The sequence below is a fragment of the Lycium ferocissimum genome, chromosome 6 (genome assembly GCF_029784015.1).
Source record: "Lycium ferocissimum isolate CSIRO_LF1 chromosome 6, AGI_CSIRO_Lferr_CH_V1, whole genome shotgun sequence".
NCBI lineage: Eukaryota > Viridiplantae > Streptophyta > Magnoliopsida > Solanales > Solanaceae > Lycium > Lycium ferocissimum.
The window spans coordinates 21,013,762-21,030,841 of NC_081347.1; the positions used below are offsets into that span (position 1 = coordinate 21,013,762).

At 34.7% G+C, this 17,080-nt stretch overlaps 1 protein-coding gene across 3 annotated transcripts; it reads left to right on the forward strand.

Moving 5' to 3' along the window:
* LOC132059487 (uncharacterized) lies at window positions 1-10,571 on the forward strand. Of its 3 annotated transcripts, none has more exons than XM_059452105.1 (4): window positions 1-277; window positions 1,600-2,630; window positions 6,902-7,769; window positions 10,166-10,571. In XM_059452105.1, exons 2-4 carry the CDS (start codon window positions 1,656-1,658, stop codon window positions 10,210-10,212), a joined length of 1,890 nt encoding a protein of 629 aa, XP_059308088.1. In that variant the 5' UTR covers window positions 1-277; window positions 1,600-1,655; the 3' UTR covers window positions 10,213-10,571. The 3 variants fall into 3 exon arrangements, with proteins under 3 accessions (XP_059308088.1, XP_059308090.1, XP_059308089.1); XM_059452107.1 differs by having other exon boundaries at window positions 1-273; XM_059452106.1 differs by having other exon boundaries at window positions 1-221.
* The last annotated feature ends 6,509 nt before the right edge of the window (window positions 10,572-17,080 follow it).

Consider the following 17,080-nt stretch of genomic DNA (forward strand, 5'->3'; position numbering starts at 1 on the left):
TTTTTCCTTGATTGGAATTAATTTGGTAATCTGCATCCATATTTTCAGCACAAAAAGGAAAAGAAAAAGAGAAATTTACTCAAAAACAGAGTCTTAAAATTTGACTGTCAAAGAGTGGAGAAGACACATCCAAAATCCTCAAAAAAAAAAAAAAAAAATAATCTTTTAGTGCTAAAGCTGCTCCCTCCTCTACCCAAGTTGAAAAAAGAAGCACTCTCCAAGTAATTTTCTCACTTCTTCTCTTTGCTTCTTGATTTTACTCTTTATACAAAGGCAGGTTGGTTTGTTTTCTTGTTTTTATTGCTTGTTTGTAATGTTTCTTGGATGGTGTTTATTAATTTAATAAATCTCAATTTGTGTGTACAATTATATGGGGTTCAAACATTATAGTTGTAGGTTCTGCTAGGTGTATACACTTGTTCTTGATTTGTTTTAATTGTTGTTTTAGATCTGTTTGATTTTGCAAGATGCCAACTTTATAAGAAGGATCACTTGTTTTGTCTGTTTTCATTTGCATTTTAGACTTGTGGTCTTTTTTTTTTTTTTTTCCTCCTTTAATGGGGCTGCTTGCTCTATTTGTAGTGATTAATGCCTCAAGGTACAAGTGGAACTTTGGTTCTTTAAAAGTTTTTGTTTTTTTTAAGATTTTTGCTGTAATTTTGTGTAAATAGTAATTGAACTTTGTATACAAAATGTAAAATGTGAAGTACATTGTTTTGGAAGTTCAATTTCCCCATTTGTAGTTACCAGAAAAAAATTGATAGCTTGCATTCATTCGGGTTATTTGTTTCTTGCCTGAAAAGTACTTTATTGGCGCGTTTGGTTCGGTTCATTGACCTCACTTTGTCAAGACATATTTTTGAAACACAATGTTCACTCTCAGATGAAGTTCATTTGTTATGTGGTAGGCCAGTTTTACTTCTCATTTGGTTAGTTTTGACTGATACCCTCTCATACATGGATCTATTGTTGCCCTAAGCAAATGTGAAAGCCTGGCAGGAGGGTAATGAAGCACCAAATTCACAAGTCATAAAAATATTTTTTTGTGCCATTTCATGAAATCTTGCTTAGACTAAGGGTGTGTTTGGTATGAAGCAAAATGTTTTCTCGGAAAAAAGTGAGATTCTTACTTATTTTCTAGTGTTTGGTAAGTAAGCTATTATCCAAGAACATCTATATATACTTTAATATAGCAAAACACTGTGGGGGTGGGATGGGATGGAGAGTGGGGGTTCGGGGGTGGGATGGTCAAGGGGTGGGGGTTAGGTGGGGAAGAGACAATGAATTAGGAATGTTACTTATGTAACTTGTTTTCCCTATTCCATTAGGGAAGTCATTTTCCTCATTTTCAAGGAACATGTTTTCCTAGAGAAAATGTTTTCCAAAGCATTTTAAACCAACCAAACATGGGAAAATTGGAAAACATTTTCATAGCAAACACACCCTAAAGCTCTGGCCTCTAATTTGATGTGTTGCTGATGACTAATGGAAGAAGTATCAAAGTTATTATGTTATGCACATTCGTTGACTTGTTCTTATGGTTTATGGTGCAAAATGTATCTCAGAACTTAATGGATGCAATCCAACATGTCCTTGCAGGTACTGTTGCCGATAAGAAGGTGGATTAAGAAGTAAATTCCGGCTCTTTCAGTTAGATGAGCATGGATAAAGCTTCTGCTGACTGTCCGTACCCAGGATGCTTCTTCTGTGTGATGAAGGAAGGGAACCCAAGCAAGCGCCGAGCGAGTATATTGAAGTTTTTTCGCGAACTTCCCTCACAGGATGATGATGGTCAAGTTCTTCCCATCAGTGGTCTATGGAATACTGCCATGGCGCATCCTAATGATCCAGAGTTTATCGAATTAGGGATATTTGAATGCATGTCAGCACTTATTTGGAAGGGTTTAAAGAACCGACGCTGGCTTTCGCATGACCAAAATATATATATTCCTTATTATGCGGCACATATAATTGGATCGTATACCATGAATATGGAAGAGTTTGCTGAAAGAGCTGTGCGTGCTGGAATCATCCCTCCTTTAGTTGAACTTTTGAGAGGTAGGCTAACTTGGGTCGAACAGAGAGTTGCGGTGAGAGCTTTAGGACATTTAGCTACCTATGCCAGCACATTTCCAGCTGTTGCAAGTCACGGTGAGATTCTAGAGCTCTCCATCCAACTCGCGATGAGTTCTCTAGAAATTGTTTACTCTCACTTCTACCAATATGTTGATAGAAGACTTAGTTATCATTGTGACCTTCTTACGCGTGGGATGGGTGGAGTTGAAATGGAGTCCAGAAAGGCAGAAGAATGGGCCAGTCAGCTACAATGTTGGTCTCTGCAGCTTATTAATTGCTTTGCTTTCAAACCTGAATTTCTTCCTACTATATGCAAGCCGGAATTTCTAGCAAAGCTTCCAGGAATGTGGGGGGGACTTGTTAATGAAAATTCCCCTGCTGGAATTGGTTTATTGAGGACAATTTGCCATCACAAGCTTGGTAGAGGCCCTGTTGCTGCATGTCCTGGTATTATAGAGGCATTGTGCAATATAGCTCGCTCATCAGATGACTGGCAGTATATGGCAATTGACTGTCTTTTGTGGTTGCTCCAGGATCCAAGTACCACTCATAAGGTAATAATAAAATTTTATTCGGTTCTAGCTTTACGTTCAATAATATCAGGTGGCGGAATATGACATTTCTATGTTATATTAATAAAAATGATTTTATTTCTCTCTTTTACTTTTTGAAGCTTAACTTTGACCATACTAGGTCATCCATTAAATGTGGAAGTGCTCCATTCCTTTTCCTATGTCTGATGTTTGCGTCCAGAACTTGTTAGTCCAAAATAGGTATACACTTCACTCTTTGGATACCTCCTCTTAGTTCACAATGTAGATATCTTATCATAGATGTTTAAGTGATCTTTGAAGTCAATTATGTTCAGACACCCAGCAGACTCTAATTCGGAGAGGCTGGTCCTTCAGAATGTGCATAAGAATTCGTATTTGGGACCAAGCACGTGTAAGTCCATAATCTGTAGAGAGATGAAGGAAACAAAAGATGAGTGTTATAGTGATGCGGAACTCTGTGTAATCTTTAAAGCATGCATGCTATTGGTATAGGCATAGCCGCATAGCAATCACCTCAAAACAAAAAACAAAAAAAAAAAAAAAAAAAAAAAAACAAAAAACTTGTCTTAAAAGCAATGTTCCACTGTACTTGTCTAACTTAGAATAAGTATCGAAGACAAACATGCAACACCTAAGAGATGTAATATCTAATGAGATGGTATTAGTAATATCAGAAAGAAATAGAAATAAAGAAAGAATCAATCAGCAAATAGGAGAGTGCTCATACTTTCAACACCAAACTTAAGTTTCACACTCATATACTCTTGAGTTTTTGCCTTTGAGAACCTGAGTTCTGAAGTGTGATGTATACCCTCTCAATCAAATCAATGATTGGAAAGCTTTTTCAACTACCACCACCACCAGTACCCAGTGTCAGCATGTGCCTGTGCCCGTGCGTATGGGTGACAGCTTATACTTGATCAAGAATAAAATAAAAAATGGACGACAGTTGATGTTCATGTATTAGACAGAAGGACGTTAAGCAAAGAGGGTGGTTAAAATGAGCATCTTATTTGGTCGATCTACTTCTTTCAGTTTCAGATATTTTGTTTAACACCTTTTACAACTCTGAGTTAAGTTCTGCTGTTAACCAAGACGTCTCCTTCTTATTGTTGGTGAGATGCACCAAATCAGCAGAGCTATACAATTAGGATTTAGGACTGATAGAATTCTTGATAAGCCATTGTTGTTGTTTTGTACAGTCTATTTTCCGGTAGAAGCAGAGAACCCGTTTTAGAGGTGAAGTGACACAATGTGATGAAATCATATTAGTTTATCCTACTGGAGTAACTTGCATAAGACCTTTTGCAACAGATAGCAAAATCTACCTGCACACTGAGAATTAACTGCAATTGCTATTAGAAACGAGAGTAATTATATTAATCTACTTACACCTTTGTACATTAGGTTTAGGACAAACTGAAAGTCTTCTCATTGTGCTTTATGAAAGCCTCTTATCTTTTAGGTTTAAGAGAGAAATGAATATCGTAGTTATTTTGACGTAAAAGAAATACAACAACTACCGCTACGCCTCAGCCCCTAACAAGTTAGAGTTGGCTATAAAATCCTCATTGTCCATGTTTCTCCATTTGAATTCATCTAGGTGAACATTATAAAAATAAAAAATAAAAAATACTAGAAGCTCCCTATGTTTTCTACTGCCATAATATTTTCTGATAGGCTAAAGACTATAAAAATAGGACCTAAAGTAAACGTACTAACGTGTCTAAAACAACTAGTTAGCATCATCCGTATAGATCTTTCTTCCTTGTGCCTTATCTATCACGAAGTCTGCATGGATTCCAAGAGATTGTAGGTATTTTTGGACAACTACCTTCCATCTAATTTTAGGTGGACCTTGTCCCCTTTTAACACCTTCATTCACAATGGTTCCGCATCTACAGATCGGTGCATCAGAAGTCGACGCAAGACATGATCAAACCATCCTAAGCGATCTTCTCCTCAGTTTATCCTCAATATGTGCTACTTGCACCTTCTAAGGAATGTGGTCATTTGTAATCTTGTCTAGTTTTTGTATGACTGTAATCCATCTTAGCCGCATCTCTCAGACACTCATCTTATGGTTGTTTTGGACTTAGCGGTCCAACATTCACTCATCTGGTTCTATGTGCAATATATTCATCTATCATTAGTTTTGTTGGAGTAATGAACCTAGATTCTAAATTGCTTGCATCGAGGCACCACAATCACGTCCGATCTCACCTCAGTTTCACTCTTCTAATGCTGAGTAAACTTGCAGTGCATATATTCAGTCTTACGTCTTTTTATCCTAATACCTTTACCATCTAGAGTCTTTATCTATTGCTCAAGGTTTACGTTGACAACGTCACAGGTTCTGTCAGTTGGTACATTATTGTCAACAAATAGCATACATCATGGGACCTTATCTTGTATTGTGTTGATTAGCTCATCCATAACTAGGGTAAATAAGTACGGGCTCAATGCCAGTCGCTGGTGTAAACCCATGGTTATGGGAAAGTTTTTTGTTGCTCCTACTAGTCTTCTCACGCTAGTGACGGCTCCTTCATATATGTCCTTTTTGGCATTTATATATTTTGAGAAGTAAATACTTAACATATTTGACAGATTCAAAACTCTTCTTGAACTAAGGACTAGTTACATTGAGTAAACTTTACGGTTAATAATTGCTAACAAAGTCTTCACACTGTAAATGCTTTTGAGACCCCTTGTTTAATCAAAGATATGAATTTCACTTGTCAAAAGAGGAAAAAATATTCTAGAGTGGCCATGTCAGTGTTACGACTAATACTGTGAGTAGAATGCTACCCCAGGAAGATGAAGACGTCAAATAAAGGAACAGACATGTGCATCTGTATTATTGACTCTATACTTTTTGCTTCAAACGTGTACACTTTTGGGTGCTCAAAGTTTAGGAATTTCTAGTGTTTCTTTCTGGTAGTGCTGCTATTATCGCTCCTCATAGTATCATTATAAACTACTGCAGCCATTTTTATCTCTAGCCCTTCAGGTTCAGTATTGTACTGCTTTTTTTTTCTTTTTTTTTTTTTTTCTGATCAAGTAAAAGTATTTTAATTCATAGACATGGCCAAAGAACGACCGTATACAAGGGATATACCAAAAGATAAAGAATCTATAAAATATGATTCTCTACAAACTCCACCCAATCCTTTATACAACTAGGAACTTTCTGATTACACCAAAAGAAAATAAGGGAGCGAAGACTACTCCTCAATTGAGAAAAACTTGACTCTATTCCTTCAAAATCTCTCTTCTTTCTCTCATTCCAAACTACCCACATCAATGCAAGCGGAACCATGTTCCAAGCCCTTTGTCTTCTCCTCCTTTTCTCGCTCTTCCAACTGACCATCAGCTCTTTCACAGTTCTTGGCATTGCCCAAGAAGTGTTGAACCACCCAAACATGTCCCACCAGTCTCATGGTGAACCTACAATGTAGAAGAAGATGGTTCACGTCCTTCCCCGTTTCCTTGCACATGTAGCACCAACTAACGCAAACAACCTTCCTCTTTCTAAGATTTTCCGCCGTCAAAATCACTCCTCTACTGGCTAGCCAAGTGAAGAAACATACCTTCCTCGGCACACTTGGAACCCGTATTGCATTACATGGGAAATCAGTTCCCTCCCTAACCAAAAGTTTCTCATAAAAAGACTTCACCGAGAACACTCCATAAATTCCTTGGGCCCACCACCACACATCGGGATTATCCACCCGATTGACTTGCCTATGAAGCAAATCTATCAATCTTTGAAACTCGTCCACTTCCCAATCTTGAAAATCCCTTCTAAATCTCAAATCCCAAAAAGCCTTTACACCTTGAGTCCCCCAAATCTCCATTAACAAGTAAAGTTCTCCTTATATGTATAAAAGAAAGCGTAAATGCAAAAAGTACAAGTAATAAGGAAGACTAGCAGTTTTTCAGGGAATTAAGTGTAGTAGTAGACTGTCCTTCGTTTTTCAGGGAATTTAAGTGTAGTAGTAGACTGTCCTTTCTTTGGCAATTGGATCTGTCCCGTTCAATCAAATCGGATGTGGTATCAATTGAATAGAAATGGCAGGTTTTGGACGCGATCTCTATCTATTATTTCATTGTCAAGATGTGTGCCCAGGATGAGATTTTTCCCAGCGTTTCCTTAATTTCTTTTTGATGACAATGCTATAATATTATAGCCCTAAGCTGAATCTTAAGAAGCCATAGATCTAGACACTTTTGGAAATGTCAAAGGTCGTAACTACTATTTTTTGCTGTAGGTGATTGAAAAGGCTGTACCTGCACTTGTGGATCTTGCGGAGATATCATCCCTTGGGGATCATAAGAAGCTTGGAGATTCTATTGTCAATGTTCTTCAGGAATGTATTGAATCACAAGGGACAGGTCGTACTCAAATCAATAGCCATGTGAAAGAAGAAGTTGAAGAACTACTGAATTCCAAACAGAGACTAAAATGGGAGAAAAGTATGCCTAAAGAGGACCTTCACATCAAACAGGCAGCAGCGCTGGTGGTAAAACTAGAAGGAAATTCCCTGTTTTCATCTGGAAATATTTCTGGGGCTGCAGCCAAATACTCGGAAGCATTGGCATTATGCCCAATGAGGTCAAAGAAAGAGAGAGTGGTTCTCTACAGCAATCGTGCTCAATGTCATCTTTTATTGCAACAACCATTGGCTGCTATAGGTGATGCTACTCGTGCATTGTGTCTTCATAATCCTGTGAACCGTCATGCCAAAAGCCTTTGGAGAAGAGCGCAGGCATATGACATGCTTGGTTTAGCCAAGGAGAGCTTATTAGATGCTATTCTGTTTATAAATGAGTGTTCTCAATCAAATGATCCTGATCTGTCTTTAAGGCAAAACAAGGTTCCTGATTATGCTGAGCGTTTAGTAAAAAAGCAGATGCGGGCAGCTTGGTTATTTAGAGAGGCTGCTATTAAACATGGTGGAGTTCAATGTGAAGGTGATGCTGGAGACATGTGTGGCCAGGAAACTGATGATTCTGAATGGGAGACAGCAAGTGAAAGTGAAATAGGAAATGAGGAGAGAGATGAAATCGGTGATGACATTTGTGGATGGGAAAATGAGGTTGAAAGGAAGGATAAGTACAAAAAGGCTTCACTCAAAGGTAATTTGATTCCTAATTTCTAATCGTTAACTGCGCCTATCACTGGTAAGCTTATAGAATTGGTATGAATATATGCATCTTGAATTTATAACCATATCGTGCATACGTTAACGTCACTGAGGTTACAATTTTTATCTTCTTTGCTTAGTTAATCTTGTATTCAGTATAGATTTCATTCCAATTGCCAAAAAAAGCCCTTGTATTCAGTGTAGAGTAGATGGGGGTCGCTCAAACCCTTCGTTTTGCCTCAAATGATTCCATCTCCAGCTCTTTCTGAGTACATAGGCTATTTTGGTGAGGACATGGAGAACACAACAATTGTCTACAATGTTAAACAGTTGAGATGTATGTATCCCAAATTTTCTGGTATCATATTTAATATGTCCAGAACCAGATTTTTCAGATAACAGTCCCTTGTCCCACCAAAAAAGTCTGATTGACTGTCCTTTCAAATATTTTTCTGGATAGCATGTATTTGTATTACTCAGATTTTTCAGATCACTAAATTCTGGACTTTGCTAAAGCTGTACAGAGCTATTCTTTTGTCCATCTTTATTTCATCATTCTTGATAGTGATTTGTGAAAGTTTATTGTTTAAATAGGTTAGTTTTAATCCATCATATGCATTTCTGTAGCTTCAAATAAATGATCATACTACCACTATTTTTGGGGAGTGGTTCAGATCTTGAACAAGGATATATAAAGTGAGAAATGAATAGGAAACTTTCTTAACTCTGTAAAACGTTGCCTTTCCTCTGGCTAATTGCTGGACTACCAGCAGTCTTATCCATTGTGGTTACTTCCTGAAGAGAGGGAAGCAAGTTGGATGTGGAGTAATTATTTAACGTATACTGCAAGTGATGCAAGTATATGATTTCTTTAAAATAGTGAAAGATTAGAATGATGAAACAAATATCTACTAAGGAGTCTCTTGGACACTTCTATGAAATTCACAAATTATAAATCTTTAATTTCTAGCAGTGTCAAATTTAACATTTTCTTCCGGGATTCTTTGTGTTATTTTCTACACTTGTAAACTTAGCATTACTAAATGCCAATGAGTTATCCTGCTGATCCTTTCTAGACATTTTTATTGTTTAAAGTCTGAATACATCGACATCCCCTTAAACTTGCCAGTAAATTTCACTTAGACACTCGAACACTCAAACTATGGTCTGTTCCAATTGAGCACCTGAACACATGATAAAGTGTTCCTATTAGACACTTCCCACTCACATTTTGGAAAAGTTGTATGCGTTGGTGTTGTTATATGTTTAGGTGCTCAATCAGAACATGCCGTAGTTCGAATGTCTAAATGAAATTTATGGCAAGTTTAAGGGGTTGTCGATTTACTGCCTTGTTTAAATGGTGATGCTCAATGATTGGCATCTTGGGTTCACTTTTAATTGGGAGATCCCAGTTTTTTTCCTCTTGAGGTTTGGTAGTTGGGTTTGTGGAGCAGAACGAGCTAAAAAACCATGGTTCATATACATAACAGAGAGGCAATGTTAACTATATGTCCCTATTTCTTTTTCTTTGTTTCGTTTGTGTTTTTCTTTTATTCTTTAAATTTGGTGATTCTTCTTTATCAAAATAATAGTAATGTTAATGAATTTGATTATCCTAAATTTCACATTGAGAATGCCAATTAGGCCCTTGCAATGAACTGGAATTGTTGGTTAAGCATATATTTTGTGAATAATACTTCTCTTTGGGGTCACAAATCCACAGTTTAGATATCCTTCTGGCTCTGCTAGCGTATGTTGACTTTCTGCATTAGTCGCTTCACATACGTCCCAATTAGATTTTATTAAACTCCTTTTTCTTATGTCGCCGAATAATGGTCCACTTTCCTTAAGCTTAATATGCAAAAAATACCACATGTATGTTTCACTGGAGTCCATAATAGATCACATCAAAGCCTTTAAGCAAGGGCAAAATGAGAATGTAAAGATCACAGAGTTTCTAAATATAAAATGGTCCCAATCTTTTTGTGACTAACAAAAAAGGAAAGAGCACCTAACAAATTAGGATAAAGGGAAAAACAGTACAAAGTTTTAACTTACTTTTATGTACAAACCTAATCAAAATCTATGTTGCTCGGACTCTTCAAAAATGTCAGCGAGTGTGTTGGATCCTCCAAAAGTAGTGGATTTTTGGAGGATCCAACATGGGTGTGGCATCATTTTTGGAGAGTCCAAGCAAAAACATAGATCAAAATAAGACACTAGGTTGGATGAGATTTTCTAGCCTTCTAGGCAAAGCAAGTTCTTAGAATGTGCACTGATGCACATGAACTTCATAATTGTTCTGATTTTTGTAGCACTTACTGTTTCTGGATTTATATTGTGCTTCATGTCATCCTTAAACTTGACTCAATTTTACACACGATGCAGAGATAAAGCATGGATATAATGTGCAGCTTACTGAAGACGACGTGTAAATTCTGGCCGACTAGCCCTGTTCTGGGGAAATTTAGCATCCATTTAGCTTGAGAATCTAAGTGTCTCTCTTGCAGTGTCTACTCTGCAAAGGACAGAGGTGTTTATTGTTGTTTTTGCATGTCGCTTTGCTGAATAATCCCCCCAAGCCCCTCCTTTTACATATAGTTCAAATAGAGCTAGAGGAAAAGAAAAGAATTGTTAGTGTGTTTTATTTTCTTTCGTTTTCCTTTTTGGTTTTGGTTTGTTTCCAATTCATTCTTTGAGAAATCAGCAAAGTCGAAAGTGGTTTCTGTACATAAACTTTGGTATTTTTTTTGGCTAATTCTGGAAAAATACAGTTGTGAGTCATCTTCATTGATGTGATTGCATCCAAGATGATTATTTGGTATTTACTGTATGGACCATAACTTCATTAGCAGATGGCTATAAAAGCTTAATATGTTAGCCAAGAGGTTCTGTTTAAAATGGACTACTCAGTTTAATGATGTTTCTTCCCAACTTACCTGCAAGTACTTGATACTTTTTGGCACTAGCAAAATTGAGTTCTCAAGATTTAGTGTTGCTAAGCCCAAAAGGTTTAAGTTGACCTTGTTATTTGCATGCTGTACTGTATGTTGTGATTTAAGTTATACATAATGGTAGTGTAAGCAAAGGTCTTCACTCTAAAAGTTCAGTATAATTGAACTAGTTATACTAGCATGTTACTTATCGTTTACTTCGGGTTATCGACCCATACTTCTTATATGAGTAATCTGCAATTATATTTTAAGTAATCTAGCATCTAGCTAGAACATACAGGATTTAATCTCACCAAAGGCTCTCTCTCTTTTACCTACCTCTGTTCTATTCTTCATTGGCCCTTTGCCATTTTATCATTGTATTTTTTTGCCTCGTATGCATTTCTTTTCTTTTAAATCTATTGAAAGGAAAGTTCGTTCATTAATTCCGTCCAGTTTCATTGTTTCTCCTGAAGTTGTAAACTATAGAGATCTGAAAATAAAATATAAGAGATCTTTGTCATTTTCTTTTTGATAAATTGGAAGAAAAAAAATGTTGAACTATTTCTCCAAAATGAATCAACCAATCTCTTTAGCATAAAATGCCTTTTGAGCTAGCCAAGGGTGGATGCAGTATGCAGGCAGTGGGTTCAGTTAACTCAATATTTTCGATGTGGAGTACATTTTTATGTGTAAAAATTCACTAAATTCATGATAAATAATAGGTCTGAATTCATAATTTAAAAATATAATAGGTTCAATACTAAAAACTTTAAAATTTGAGTTCGGAGTATATATAAATTTTGAATCCGCTTCTAGACCGGCGTAATCAACATACGCCAAACTTGTGGTGAATGATTGAGTGGTTGGAATGTGAGTGAGATTTAATGTACTTGGTTAGATTTACTTAGACCCTAAGCTTAGAAAGGTGTGATCGCAATAAAGTTGCTTATTTTAGGTGTCTTCTTCCATTTCGTGAGAAGAGATGTATGTCTATATCAGTTTCCACAAAGTCAATCGTTAGTTGTCAACGTGTCATTTCTATTTTTATCAAGTGCATTTACAGTAGTCTTCTTTATGACATGAAGTGAATGCTAATGCCTAGCCACCTTGTAACTATTGTATCTAACATCTAAGAATTAACTATCAACCATTATAACCCCTTTCACCAAACGGATGAGTCAAAATCAAGAAGTAAAGACTGATTGAGACAAAAAAAGATAGTAGAGACAAAAAAAATTGGAATAACAAGTAATCCGTCAATTAATTGGTTGAGGTGTTTTTTTAACTCACATAAATTTAGTTATCTAGATTGCATAGATGCAAAGACTCAAAATGGTCACTATGTATTGGCAGCATACTGCTTAGCGTTAAGTTACCCCCCACATCTGTTATTTTGACTAATGATTTAAAACCATTACTCCTATCCTGTGTAACAATAACTATTAGTTGTACTTGGTTGATGGCAGCTTCCAATTAGATATTGACATCCCAATATATGTACTCATGGAACATTGACTTGCCTTTTTCATAATTATAATTGTGCACATGCACATACTGTTGTCAATAGTGTTAAACATATTATGATTACCCGAATTTTGTCTCAACTATTATGGTTTGCAATCACGATGGTTGTGAACATAAAGTATGCTGCTCCAATTACAATATTCTCTTTTTAGGACTCAAGGTTAAGTTGTCTAACTTGCGTTAAAGATTTTTAATCCTGAATTTGCTACCATCCCTGTCATGTCCATTTCATCTTGCAGCTATATTCAAAGGTAAATTTGGAAATTGTTCAGTTTTATCTTTTACGAAAACTCAGGTGTGAGTACGTGAATAGGGAATGAAAAAAAAAAATGTCTTCGTGAGATCTGAACTTTACACCTTAAATGACGAAAGATCTTAGTATAATCGGCAATAAAATTATACTTTGGCTTGCATTTATTTAACGCACTGGTCGTGATCAAAGCGTGGGATTCACTTGGTATGTTGTTGTTATTATTGCGCGTGATCAAAGCGTGTACCTCATTTAACAACAAACATTACAGATAAAAAAATTGCATTTAGCTATTTTTAATCCGGTTCTAAATTGTACATAGCTATGATTTTTTTTTTTTATTTTTGATAATTTATTGCTAAATAGGATTAGCGACGAATTCTAATGTTTAACTTTTCGTCGCTAATTCATGTTTATTTAGTAGAATCCCGCATTATGTGTTTATAAACTTAAAATAACCGGTTTTAGTATCCAAATTTCTATTTAGTATCACGTCAAAATTATACTTCAAAGTCCGACTAAACTTGATATGATTAAAATTTCATGCACAAGTTTTATTCAAAAGAAAATCAGGGACGTGCCTTTTTCATCCAAGTAGATACGTGACATCAATTTTGGAGAGAAAATTTAAGTGATTATGGAAATTAAATAACAACACAATTATACCTTACATTTAAGACTTCAATTAAATGTATAATATATTTGGCATTTTTCTCTGCCTTTGTGAAATCTGGTAAGATATCTCAGCACATGAATAAAAAAATTCAGGAACATTTATATGTTTAAAACAATTTAATTATTATGATGTCTTCTTCGATTTCAACCTAGTGTTTTAGTGTTTGTATTTTCAAATCAATTACTATAAATTGAGTCCTGGAACATTATACTTCCTTTTTGTCTTATTTAGGAGATTTTCCAGCGTTCCATTTAGTAGTATTTGAAACCGAGAAGCGAAGATTGACTGCATTATATATTTATAAACTTAAAATAACCAGTTTTAGTAGAATTAATCTGCTTTTATTATTCTTAATCTTTATCCAAAATTTTAATTAGCATCCTGTGAAAATTTTACTTTAAAGTCCGACTAAACTCGATATGATTAAAATTTCATGTATAAGTTTTATTCAAAAAAAAAAAAAAACATGGACGTGTCTTTTTAATCCAAGTAGATACAAGAAATTAATTTTGGAGAGAAAATTCAAGTGATTAAGGAAGTTAAATTACTTGCAGATTCCAATAATAGCTAGGTACGGCTTGTCCAAAGTGAGACTTTCTAATACAATGTACTTCATCTTTTTGAACAAATATTATCAACAGATGTAGAACAAACAATTTCATAACTCACAAGTCACGATCGAAGATTAGTTGGTATTTCAATAAATCATTAAGTCACAACGATGAATTCTGCCGATTAGATTCCATAATAGCTAGGTACGGCTTGTCCAAAGTGAGACTATCACTTTCTATGTACTTCATCTTTTTGAACAAATATTATCAACAGATGTAGAATAATCAATTTCATAACTCACAATTCACGATCGAAGATTAGTTGCAGCTTTTAATAAATCATCAAGTCACAACCAGTTGTCGATGAACTATGCCGATCTGCAACATAAATAATATCGCGTATTTAGAAATTAAGTAACAAAGATTTTAGATAAATATAAAACCACGTCAATACTGGAAGAAAAATAAATCACTTGATTGAGATATAAAAAAAAAAGAGGAAAAAGTTCAATATTGTTTGGTAGAATATGCTATCAAAAGACAATACAACCGGTCAAATGTAAAATCACAATATATTCATTCACTCAAGTTTTTATAAAGAAGACCATATATAGATTCTATCATATTCATTTGCTAATTAGAATCCTTCTTTTACCGTCAGTGATTCACGTGAACAAAATTATGGTAAATTTGAAAGCTATATCATGCAAAATTTTGATTGATTTTATGTGGGCGTGACAAAAAATAAGGACGTAATTCTAGACCTAATAAAAGTAGTTGTAAGTGCACTTTATTTATTGTTTCCTACTTATTTTCTTTCATTTTATTAACGGGTTATAACTCTATAACAAGGTGTATATGGACTTCTAAACATAAAAGGAAACGGAAGTTCCTACTATGATTTTCATTGTTATTCCAAAATAATGGTGAATCTTTTTCCTTTTAAAAAAAAAAAAAAAGGACATATTATAAAAATAATTAAATAATAACTTAAGGAAAATAATAAATGACAATTATGTTTATTGTAGTGTCTTTTAATGAAGGGCAAAAATTTCAATCAATATTTCTAAGGCTCTTTGTTGTTTTAATATAGTATAATTGTAAATGATAGACAGGTTTTAATAACATCATCCAACTTGAGTTAAAGTCTTACGTCTTTTTTCAAGTAGAAAATCACGCACATTTGATTAATCCTTTGGCATCACACGACTATCACATGTAAAAATGTCCTAAAAATATGGGTCTTACGTCTTTTTCAAGTAGAAAATCACGCACATTTTATTAATTTTTTGTCATCACACGATTATCACATATAAATATGTCCTAAACAATATGGTAACATTAGGGAAGTAATTTTAATACATGGAAAGAACAATAGGAGATACAATTATACAAACAAACCCTATGACTAAAGCACTGTGTAAATATTATACAAGTGCTTGATGATAGAAACTATCGTTTAGCAAATAAAAACATCCTAATTGTGGAGTAGCGGCGAAAGCGGTAAAGGGGGACACATGTAGGATGGGTGGACCTCCCCAATCATCATAACTAAATACAAATGACATCTTTTTTCTTTAAACTAACCTATATTCAAGCTCAATTAGAGCCATTCATTTATGGTAGTGTATGGTACCAAGTGCTAAAATCAAAAAAAGAAAAATAAAGGGAAAACGTTGTATTATTAAAAGAAAGAACTTACTATTAGTGCGGTTTACATCTCTCGTGTTGTTTACGGTGCTTGTTACCAGAGTGAGTGTTTACCAGACCTGCAAAAATCAGAATCGTGGGTTTCCTAGTTTACTGGAAAAGAAAAAAGGACCTATTGTTTTAGTTTGACTTTGACATCGACCTATATATGGTTGATACAAATTTAATTAAATGTTAGATACAATTAGTTTAAATTTAAGATTTGAACATTAGAAATAAATATCATAAAAAAATTTAGGAATAATTTCAGAGATCTCCCCTCAAATTTAGATTCATACACTCATCTTCCTTGTGGTTTACAATATTACGGTTACCTCTCTTATTTTGATTTATTTGTACGATACTTTTAACCTATTTATTATTAACAAAAAAATTTATACTCTGATTAATTTGTCCTTTCTAATATGAACAAGGAGGTTCAAACTGAAAGCTTAAGTTGGTAGACATTGACTAGAAAGGGTAAATTGGACAGAATATAAATTTATATATTACTAATAAATAGATTAAAAGTATCGTTAAAGAAAATCAAAATAAGAAACATAAACGTAATATTATAAATCACAAGAAAAGTTAAATCTGAAAGCAAATTCCTGAAATTATCCCAAATATTTAAATAGAAATTGATGCCGTCTCATCACTAGATGTTGTCATTAATCATTACTAACCTACTCAAGCTGACAACCATTTTGGTTATTATCGTGCCAAAAATAAGTTAAATCAAAGTACAGTTTCGATTATCTTGCCCTTTGCGTCCCCAAAAATTCAGGAATTAGACTCTCAAGTATTGTACGCATTTCTTTTCTCAAAAAATGACTCAAAAGGACAAAATATTACAGAAACTAAAAAAGGGCCCTGTTTGATAAGCCCCACAATTCTCCAATTGTTCACACTCTTCTCTTTAATTTCTTTCATTTTTTAAGTCAAACATGGAGTGTTCACACTTTAACAATTCTGCAAATAATTTATCAACGAAGTAGTGGAGTGAGTTATTGGAATCTTTTTGCCTTCAATTAGAAGTTTTGTGTTTAAGACGACTGGTAGAAAACCATTTTGGTATGACTTGCTATCCTGTCAAAATAATCAAGTCTAACAATCTTTTGCTCTTAAGCATGTGATGCAAATATGATTCATTTTATGTATTTGTTACTAATTTATTTTATGATTTTTTATTTTTATTTTTTTGGTAATAGAAGGACTTAATACTAAAACAAACTTACTTACGACAAGAGGCCCCTCTAAGTACTATATATATTTACATTAGAACTAGTCTGAGATGTTTTTTTTTTTTCTTAATACTTATGTTAATTCATTTGTCTGCATAAAATCTTAAATTACAAAATAAAATGAATGGTATTGCATACGGTAAAAACCGGTGTAAAGTGCCACGAGGGATCGGAGTAAAATATAAACTCCAACAGATGTGACATTGTATTGAGTTCGGTGGTTCGGATGAGTTAATGCCTGAGGGGTCGTCTGCCCATTAAATCGAGGACACCAGAATTCGAAGTGACACCAGAGACCGAAGAGACGCCAGTCAACGCATGTGAGGAATTCGTTACGGGCCGGATTTCTCGCCGCCCGTTATGTCGTCTGTTACACTGACAGCTGTGGAGAGGCCGCCTTTAGTTAGGGTTTTATCGGGCTTTTAGGGTTTAT

Coding starts and splice junctions, on each gene's coding strand:
- LOC132059487 (XM_059452105.1), top strand. CDS start 1,656: ATGAGCATGGATAAAGCTTCTGCTGACTGTCCGTACCCAGGATGCTTC. Junction 2,631..6,901: donor ATCCAAGTACCACTCATAAG/GTAATAATAAAA, acceptor TTTTTGCTGTAG/GTGATTGAAAAGGCTGTACC. Junction 7,770..10,165: donor CAAAAAGGCTTCACTCAAAG/GTAATTTGATTC, acceptor CACACGATGCAG/AGATAAAGCATGGATATAAT.